At 42.4% G+C, this 11,127-nt stretch overlaps 1 protein-coding gene across 1 annotated transcript in view; it reads right to left on the reverse strand.

The window, feature by feature from the left end:
• Nucleotides 1-329: 329 nt before the first annotated feature.
• LOC308299808 (alpha-N-acetylneuraminate alpha-2,8-sialyltransferase ST8SIA3-like) overlaps nt 330-11,127 on the reverse strand; it is a gene marked incomplete at both ends in the record, with an annotated part of 32,982 nt that continues 22,184 nt past the window's right edge. Inside the window, one exon of the mRNA XM_080743594.1 lies at nt 330-618. Within this exon, the coding sequence (XP_080599720.1) occupies nt 330-618 (289 nt within the window). The remainder of the gene's footprint in view (nt 619-11,127) is intronic.

An 11,127-nucleotide genomic window follows, 5' to 3' on the forward strand; every position in this document is an offset into this window, starting at 1 on the left:
TCCCAGAAGCAAAATTTTAGTTACAAATGTTCGCTTAAAAAAAACACATATATTCAAAGATTTGCACACATTTTCACGACTTTTTTCAAAAATAGCAGATCGACAAGCTTGCAGCGCAGCTGTGAGCTTGTATATCTGCTATTTTTCAATGGCTAAAGTATAAAATAATTAAGGACCCCTCCACCTTGGGTAACTCAGTCCCACTCCTCCTCCCCCCCCCCCCCCCCCCCTTGTGACGCCCCTGGTCCTGTCATGGTGTTCGCGTTGCGGCTATGCGGCGTTCCGCGTCTTGTCCACGCGGCATCCACGCCTCGGCCACATGGTCGCGGCTACACGGGGCAGTGCGAGAGGCGCAGCTTGATCAGGCCCTCAGTGTGCATCCGGTAGAGCAGCTTGAACTCGGCGGGCAGCTGGTGGGACTCCTGCCACTTGGTGGTGAACTTGGTGCCCTTCTTGTCGTAGTAGTGGTAGGGCAGCTCCTTGCCCGTGTTGGGGTCCCAGCCGAAGGGCCAGAAGCCGTAAAGGTGGATCTGGTCGCACATGGCCGACGCGATGGTGTACATGAGGATGCCCGTGCTCAGACGCTTTGGAGACAGCTGGAACTTGGTCTTCCAGTATCTGGGCAGAGGTGGGGGGAGGGGGGAGAGAAGGGGAGAGACACATCATCAGTGCTGGGAAAAAGTACTCCATGTACTTTAAAGAGGTGGTGCCATAGTTTTGTACTTTTTCTGTTTTGCATGTGTCTATGGAGTAAACTTTACTCTAATAGACCTCCAGGTGTAGGGTAGGTACCCTCACAAAAAACATGCAGTAATCCTGGTCTCTATACTGCCTCCCCCTGGCCAGCCGGGGCGCCTGATGGAGGGGAAAGGAACTGGTTGGAATAACGTGTTCCTTCCACACGCTACGTCCAACCGGGGGAAACTCCCCCCTGTCAGGTGAAAAGAAGCAACTTAGACTCTTCATGCATAGAAGGAAGCATGAGGTCAGTCCATTGTCTCCCCTGGTTGGCAGAGGGAGTGTAGCGGTCTCCGACCACCAAACTTTTTGTCTGAAAGGTCCGGTTCAACTACAAATTCAACCTGAATTTGAGTTCGGAAAGCTGCACTTTCCTCACGAAATGTTCGGTGGTCTAAAACAGTATGGACAGCCCTTTACACACAAACGCACACACACGCACACACACACACACACACACACACACACACACAAGAGGAGAATTGCACACACATCACTGGCAATTCCACTTAACGTTTGAAACTGTAAACATAAAATGATGGTGTTGCCGGGCAGAATTAAAACCCCATCTCAACCTTAACTAATGGCACGTCTGCTACAATAACTAACTACTAAGGAGATGCTGAGAGAATGGCTTTTCTTCCAGCCACGATAACAGCGTGTGCGTGTGCTTCCAGACATACTGGCTCCAGCCTTCAAGACAAAGCGTTATTTAACATTAAATGTAACACCGCACAATATGTCACCGGTTTAATTACTGTGCCTTCAGATAACAAAGCAACAGGCAACACGTCACGTTCAATGGAAGTCATAGGAGTCATTAACCACTTAAAGGAGAGATGGAACCCCTAGGCTGATGCTGTTGTTTGTTTTCCCGGGTCAGGTTCAGAACTACAGCGGGGTAAAAACATGGCAGGCCACACACGACTGGCCTGATGCTGTGATGCAAGACGGCGGTTACAAAGGTTTTCCATGTCAACAAGATCCCCAAATGATTAAGCATAACCCACCTAGGCCTATCACAATTATTAGACATAATCATCTAATCGGAATTATTTTGTCATCGTTTCCATGTTGAAAAAAATATATATTTTCAAACATTTAAAAAAATTGTGGAAATAGCAGGGGGGGGGGGGGGGGGGGTCAGGGTGGACCCCAGTTGAGAGCCAGTGATGTAAGCAACACAGCTGCGGCTAATAAAGAAATGAACAACAGGGGCGTGTTATGGCCCTGACAGGCTGAAAGCATCGGACGCACGCGTCATCATCAAACGCTCACTGTTTACGACGGCTGTAGCCACAGTGGAGGAGGCGTCGAGTGGCTCAGTGACGCTCGCCGCCAGTGTCGCCTTTCCCACCGTGTCAGGGGCCGTGGTGTGTAAACTAAAGCCTCTTTTCCACTACGAGGCAGAACCTGAACTTTCCAGAACATGAACCTATTATTTTTTTCATTTTTTTTTTCATAGCGCACGGCCAGGTTTCAGACAAGGTTCTGGGAACCTTTTTAGGTCCTGCTCTTGATGTAGTACTAAACTTGAGTTCTGGGAACCTACAGTATGAGCAGCGCCGCTACTCTTCTTTGGTCTGGTTATATGGAAACATAAGCAGAACTTGGTCCTGGAACTTCACGGGTTCTTGAAAGTTCTTGGTTCTGGAAAGTTCTGGTTCTAGTTCGGCCCTGTAGTGGAGAAGGGTCTTTAGTCACTAGGTCCTCAATTCAACTCAACTCAATTAAATTCATTTCAAGGGAGCTTTTATTAGCATAAGAAAACACGATGCCCACATTTCACGCAAGGGCTCATGGGACACTGGAAACGTGTGGATACAGTATACACAGGGTATAAAGCTTTTAACAGCTTTAAACAAATAGCAGCAATCTTTTGCAGTTGCTTTGGGACAAAAAGCAGCATTTTTCCTCAAAACTATTTTAAGTTAGCCTAGTTCCAGACCCTGAATCGCTAGCCACACCCCTTTAAATTTTTTGTTTTGGCGATTGAAGTGAAACGAAATGTCAATTCAGGCTGAGTGTCAGGCTAATTTTAAGTAGTTTAGAAAAAAGCTCCAATTTTGAGGTATTTTTATTTGACTTTCTTCAGTATTTAAAATGTTCAATACTTTTACCTCTTCTCCACTTACACATACTTTTACTCAGCCACGATGATTTGACTTTAGTTTCTAGTTACTACTGTAGATTTTGATTATTATTACAAAACATACATTAACCACTTCAGCCCTACATACTTTTCGATCTTTACGAAAAATAACTAGCCGATGCATTGTGAGCCTGTAGATCGGTAATTTTCAAAAGATTTTTTACACATCTGAAACACGTGAAACGGGACATTCTGCATAACGACTACTTTTACTTTTGGTGCTTTAAGTATATTTCGATGCCAATACTTTTGTACTTTTACTCAAGAACATTTTTTATTCTGGATTTTTACTTCGTAAGAGTGTAATTCTTCTTTGCAGGATTGATACTTTTATTCTAGTAAAAGAAAAAGAGTACTTTCACCAGCACTGCAGGCAGACACCTCATTCTCCAGTGGGGCCGCGTGTCAACAACACCGCCCCCCATGTTGCAGTATGTGGGGGCGGAAGCTTGTCATAACTGCACTGCAAGAAATACTGAGACAAAAACTTTTTAGAAACTTTTTATTTTCCTGTCTTAATACTCTAACGATACAGTATATCTTTGCCTTCAGGCAGAAACCTCCTATTACCATATTCTAAGTTTTTGTGTTTTTTTTTTGTAAATCATCTGTGTCACGTAACCACTTTAACCGCTATTTCTTTAAATACTTTGGCTATTCAAAAAATACCAGATATACAAGCTCATAGCGCGGCACCGAGTATGAGCTTGTAGATCTGCTATTTTTTTTTTTTTATCCTGGACGTAAGAGTTTTCCACCCGACAGTGACGATATGCAAGACAAGATGTTTTGGGGTGAAACCCCACATTTCTTTTAGCCATGTAATCCTGTATCATAACATATTGTAACTAGAAATACTGTTCCTTCGAAACAGTGTGGGCTCGGTTCCAACCCAACAAATAGGATACTTTAAGGTACTGTAAGGTACAGTACCTTACAGTATTGTACTGTACCTTACTATACTGTACTGCACCTTACTGTACTGTACTGTACTGTACTGTACTGTAACTTACTGTACTTTACTGTACTCTACTGTACTGTACTTTACTGTATTCTACTGTAACTTACTGTACTTTACTGTACTCTACTGTACCTTACTGTACTGTACTCTACTGTACCTTACTGTACTGTACTGTACCTTACTGTACTATACTATACTGTACTCTACTGTACCGTACTGTACCTTACTGTACTGTACTCTACTGTACCTTACTATACTGTACTTTACTGTACTCTACTGTACTTTACTGTACTCCACTGTACCTTACTGTACTTTATTCTACTTTACTGTACTTTATTGTACTTTACTGTACTCTACTGTACCTTACTGTACTGTATTGTACTTTACTGTACCTTACTGTACTGTACTCTACTGTACCTTTCTGTACTGTACCTTTCTGTACCTTACTGTACTTTACTGTACTCTACTGAACCTTACTGTACTTTTACTGTACTCTACTGAACCTTACTGTACTGTACATATTATATGTGTTCTAGATCTACATTTTTGATTCTGTGTTTGGGAACCAGCAACTGTCAAATGGACTCCAACTGTAGTGGAGTATATTGAGTGCATATACTGTAGGCTAACAATCCCAGATCACATCTGTCCTCCACTATGTCTATAACCAAGGCGTTCTTCTATGTGGCCACTCCAGACTGAGGAGTGGAGCATGGCTTTTATTGTGTTTGTGGATCTGACTTGGAAATGCATTGGTTTTGATATCTCCCTGACAACCAACAACAACCACTAATATGGCTGACTGTCCCTGCGGGCTCTAGGATATATGGCTATGGGATTTACATCCCATCGCCCGGACTTGATTCTTGATCACAGCTGTGTAATCAGTAGAGTGGAGAGGGACATTTATTTATAGTTTTAACTATAACTATAGTTTTATACATCACACAGCTTAGACATTTGGATCAAATCAGAGAGCAGACCTGTGTGAACGCAATGATATAGATAGCATATCTGAAGTGTGAACACTGCAGCCACAGCGCCTTAACATAAACATGGGTCTATTATCCTTCTCTCCACTCTGGGGACCCATTGGAAATGCATTGGGTGCTTAAAGTTAAACATTTTTATTTTTTTATAATTAAACTACAAAACATTTCAAAAAGAAAAATACACGCACACTTGTCCTCAGTAAGCTGAACACATAAAAATTTGAATGGTGTTGAAAGGTGTAAGCGTTTAGGAGATGAAGCGCGCCAAAGTTTTAGGATACTGACTAGTATAGAAATAAATAAATAATGAAGATAACATACGTGTGCTCGCCTTTAGGCGAGCCCACAACTACATGTCTGACATTTGTAACAAAACAAACTATGGAACAATTATTTGGGGCCCTACTTCTAATCTCCTCACGGCCCACCAGTGGGCCCCAGCCCACAGGTTTAGAATGGCTGGCTGGCTTGAATCATAAAGAAGGTGCAGGGAAAGGTACTCAAATGTTTTACTTATAAAATACATACTTAGAAATACAGTCCGGAATTACAAATTTATTTGAGTAAAAGTACAAAAGTATTGGTATCAAAATGTTCATAAGTACCCAAAGTACAAAGCACTCATTATGCAAAATGTCCCATTTCACAGGTTTTCAAATGTATAAAATGTGTAAAAACCTTTTGAAAATAGCAGCTCTACAAGCTCACGTGAGCTCGTGACCATCTATTTTCAAATGGCAGAAATATATATAGGGCTGAAGTGGTTAATGTATGTTTTCTACAAATCTACAAAGTAACTAGTAATTAAAGTTTTGAAATAATTGTAGTGGAGTAAAAGTATAATATTTGCCTCTGTGACGTACACTACTGGAGTAGAAGTGAAAGTGCAGAAAATTGGAAATACTCCAGTAAAGTAAAAGTACCTCAAAATTGTACTTAAAGGAGTAGTTCACCACTTTTCAACCTGTGTTCATATAATAGGTCTGTCCTCACTAATGTTCATGATAAAATATCACAATTTTTTCTACTCAGTCCAAGTCTCCTAGGAGAGCTGAAGGAAGTTCAGAATCCATCGTCTTGTGACATCATCATTTTCCCCCCAAAAAATTAATCAATATTTTTGAAAGAAATTTTTTGATTTTTATTATCGCGAGAACAATGGCTTCCACTTTAAAATTGCAACTTTTCAGGAATATAAAGCCTGCAGTTTCTATAAGCTGGATTGGCAATCGATGATGTCACAAGACAATGGGTTTCTGACCTGCCCACAGCCCTCCTCTGAGAAAAAAAAAGAATAATAAAAAAAGCTATTTTTGAGTGAGGACCAATTATATGAACTTAGGTTGAAAAGTGGTGGAGTGCCCCTTTAAGTACAGTACTTGAGTAAATGTACTGAGTTACTTTACACCACTGCATAAAGAAAGGTGGGGGAAGCCAGTCCAAGCCACTCAAATCATCTTATCCTTTTGAAATGCAGAATAGCCGCAATCTCGCAGCGCATTTGCTTTGCTTGTAAAGGGCTTGACTGGGACATGAATTCGGCCCTGGCATCTTGGCCCAGACCGGCCCACCACAATTGGCATGAACCAAACACAGACGTTCTACAACAGGGGTTCCCAAACATTTTTGTCTCAGGGCACCCCATAAATATTTTTTAAATCCAAGGCACCCCTACATTATAATTTTCACTCCCAGCACCATATATTTATAGGATATCGTCGTTGTCGGGTGGAAACCTTGTACGTATGTCCAAAACTGTTCGTTTTGTATTTATCATCTATAAAATGTACTAAACTAGTGAAAACAGCAGATCTACAAGCACACAACGATCGGCTGTTTTCACTAGTTTTGTGCGACAGTCTTGTACGATGAAGAAGGGCTTTGCTTTACCAAAAGACGTACACATTTGAAAGTTGGAGATACGAGGTTTCTGCCCGACAGTGACGATATTTAAGTGATTGTGTTGCGAGGAAAACGTTGAGATAATAGCCATTTTGGTTAGACCTGACTGAAAATAACTGTACTTCAAGTTTAAAATGCGAAATATTTTTTCAAATAAATTCCAAATATTATCAAATGATCTCGTGGCACCCCTGGACTGCCGTCGCGGCACCCCAGGGTGCCCCGTCACCCACTTTGAAAACCCCTGTTCTACAAGACCACAACACGTCAAGGCAGCGACGAGTTGTAATGTATCAGCCGTTATATGTTTGGGTGGGACTCCTGGGCCACAGTAGCCTGTGATTGGGCCACTAGGCCGGTATTCAGATGATAGACAAGCCAGTAGGTTTCCAAAAATAGTGGAAATAGCAGATCTACAAGCTCACAACCTGAAAGCCAAACTGAAATGCAAGTGTCAAAGACAAACACAATTAAATCGTTAATTGCAATTATCTGAGTGACAATTAAATCGCATGTAAAATGTCATATGTCATCGTGAAAAGCCCTACAAGCCAGTCCACCCCTGCGCTAGTAGATCGTCTATTTCCGGTGTGCGTCGACGGAGCGGTAATAGTATAAGCGAAGCATTAGCGAGGAAAACCCTTCCGAACTGTCCCCGAACAAAAGCCACTCTGGGATGTCCTTAAGGGTTTCAATCCACCCTGAGCTGCTTTAAAACCTGGTAATGCTTCCCGGAGCAGGTAGATGTAATGGGATTGGTTCAGATTACTGTACCACCTGTCCATTCACAATGCTACCATGTTAAACCACTAGGCACAAATCCCTCTTTACACACACGTGCACGGCAAACACGCACACAAACATCCACACGTTCCCGATACCCACACAGCGCTGAGACAGAGACACACACATAAACAGGCGCACGCACACACACACACACACACACACACACACACACACACGACCACTCCATTACAACTCTGTGCCATACCTTTCATAAAATAGCCCTTTTCTCTATAATCCGGCTTTGGGGTTTAAATCCTCCCTGCGCGTACAGGTCCCTCTGCCCCATGGCTCAGTACAATACAACCACATGGTACACAGGGGTTATAGCCCCAAACTGGGGCTCTGGTACTGCCGTCTCACTCACTCACGCACGCACGCACGCACGCACACACGCACACACACACATTAAAGGTCTCATGACGTGCAGTTTTTTTTACAAAACATAAACGTCTTTATCATGGTCCTCCAAACGTGTATTAAAAGGTTTGAACTGAGCCATGGCAGGTTGTTTTTCTCTCTCTGTTCTAATGCTTTTTCAGCTGCAATGAAAAAAAAACATACCTATCTGTCTGCGGGTGTCGCTGTTGAGGGATTTTGGCTCATGGCCTATAACATCAAAATAATAAAGTAATTAAGGTAAGGAAAAGAAATAACACCCAGTGTGAAGAGAGGCGTTGTGAGCTTGTAGATCTGCTATCTTCAAAATGTTTGCCTCTTTGTTATATTAATTGACAATTTTGCCAATGTTTTACCAGTTTTTATAGCATTGTTTAGCATTTGTTTTTATTCTTCTTTTTAATGACATGTCACTATTGTTCAAGTATTGTGATGCTACAGTACATACAGTGTATACTGTAATACTGCAACACAAGTTATACAACAAACAAAAAAGTCCTTAAATTGTCACTTCAATGTCAACTGTCAGTCTGTCACACACATTGTGTATATCATGGTGGGACTGCGCTGACTGTAATCTGTACTGTACAGTATGTGCTATATGTGTTGATGATGTGTTTCCAGATGCTTCATTGAAGCGTAAAGCTGCTTGCCTGGATTAACACCATGCACTGCCCCGGGGTGACGCACACTTGAAGTGACCCCCTCCCTCCCCTCCTCCCACTACACGGTAAAGAAAAGGGAAATTTACTACGGCTATAAAGAGCATAGATTTACATGAGGCGACAGCCAAAAGGGTAGGAGGCACACATACAGTATACTGTGACATCATACATGGGTGGCCCTACCGATGCCATACTGGCCCCGCATACACCCATCCTCAGATCCCAAACGCAACTCGTATCCATCCCGGTGCGACATGCCACGCTTAGATATCATTATTCACGCTTTAAATATCATTATTCGAAATCATAAACGGCCTCTATGTGGACTACACACCAAAACCATTACACTGTATTTATACTACACGAGACTGGGAACAATAAAACTAGGGATTCTCACACTTTTTCGAGCAGTGCTCCTGGAAGAGTCCCAGGGCCAAGCTTTGCCGGACGCTTAATGAAATTATAACTCATAATTAGCACTGCTCACTTCACACCAGGTGTGATTTTTGAGCGGTGTGAATCGTTTCCTATGTCTGTCTGGCTTTGTGAGTCGCTATATAGTACGAGACTTACGTCACACGAGACTAACGTCACAGAAAGTATGCAGAGATCACCACAGCTGATGTCACGGCCCATACAAGGAGATATGCACGTGTGTCGTGTTTGATACCATGCGAAGTGAGCACTGCTCACTTCTCACAGGTGCGATTCATTTAATTTCAAGGGCCACAGGTTTACTATGCGCTATAGGCAACGGACCCCCCATAACTCTAACTCGTAAGGGTCCATTTGTACACTCTCAAAGTTACCCAACATTGAGCTGGGGACCGCCTCGGACTCCCTCAAGGACCCACAATAAACATCATTCGTGGCTTTATGTGGATGTCAGTCTGTGACACATTCAACTCCATATTTGAGCATGGTTTCAGCCCCTATTCGACAGCCACTCACTCCTTAACAGACAGACTGGCTAGCCGGTGACGTAATGACCTCAGATGGCTGCCACTTTCAGAGTCATGCCGTAAAAATAATGAAAAAAAAAAAAAAAGACATAACTGCACACATTCACCAAATTAACACCAGAGATTATTTCATACTTTTGCTATTGAAAAATAGCAGATATACAAGCTCACAGCGCGGCACCGAGTGCCGCACTGCGAGCTTGTAGATCTGCTATTTTTGAAAAATCTTGAAAATTTGGAAATCTTTGAATATACATTTTTCTAAGCGAACTTTTGTAACTCAAATCTCTGCGTCCTTGACATGAAAAAGTTTTAGAACCACTGATTTAGAAGAAGGACTTGGAAGACATTTATAGAATCGGGTCAATATATTTTATCGATTTTCTAAAAATAGCAAATGTACAAGCTCTTGTCTATCTGCTATTTTTCAATAGTTAAAGCCTAAAATAATGGTTAAAGTGGTGGTAATCTAACGTTCCCGGTTGGCCAATAAGGACCGTTGGCAAGCATTCTTTCAGCTCAATGCATCACAGATCGCCACGCAGGTGAGAGGATGAGAATGGAGAAGGCACTGGTTCTCAAAGTGGGGGTCAGGGACCCACAGGGGTCCTTCCTTGAGGGGATCTCTATCAATTACACGCCCCACAAAGACTTGATCCCTAGGACAGGGGTTCCCAAACCTTTTTGTCTCAGGGCACCCATAAATATTTCTTTAAATCCGAGGCACCCCTACATTATAATTTTCACTCCCAGCACCTTATATTTATACCATATCGTCGTTGTCGGGTGGAAACCAAAAACCGTTCCTTTTGTATTTATCATCTATAAAATGTACTAAACTACAGCAGAAACTACAGCAGATCTACAAGCACACAACGCTGCGTTGTGTGCTTGTAGATCTGCTGTTTTCACTAGTTTTGTGCGACAGTCTTGTATGATGAAACTTGGAGATACAGGATTCTGCCCAACAGTGACGATATTTTAGTGATTATGTTTCGAGGAAAACGTTGAGATAATAGCCATTTTGGTTAGAACTGACTGAAAATAACTTTGTACTTCAAGTTTAAAATTATACTAATTATTTTTTCAAGTGTCCAAATAAATTCCAAATATTATCAAATGATCTCGCGGCACCCCTGGACTGCTGTCACGGCACCCCAGGGTGCCCCGTCACCCACTTTGAAAACCCCTGCCCTAGGAGACTTGTTTGTTTTTGTCGCATTCCTGAGCCAATAATTTGATGAGCGGGTCAGGAATGTGACAAAAATGAAAACATCTCCAATGAACTCATGGCTTCATGGGGTGTGTAATTGATACAAATTGGGTGAACTACTCCTTTAATTTAATATAAGATCACAATCTATTTTAAGCACTTTAAACCTACTACATACAGCAGACCTTTTTCCAGAGCGCTGCCGTGTAGCTGTGGTGTCTGCGCACAGCCGCACGCACACACACACACACACACACACACACACACACACACACACACACACACACACACACACACACACACACACACACACACACACACACACACACACACACACACACACACACACACACTCTGACC

Source organism: Nannobrachium achirus (genome assembly GCF_963921795.1).
Source record: "Nannobrachium achirus genome assembly, chromosome: 15".
NCBI lineage: Eukaryota > Metazoa > Chordata > Actinopteri > Myctophiformes > Myctophidae > Nannobrachium > Nannobrachium achirus.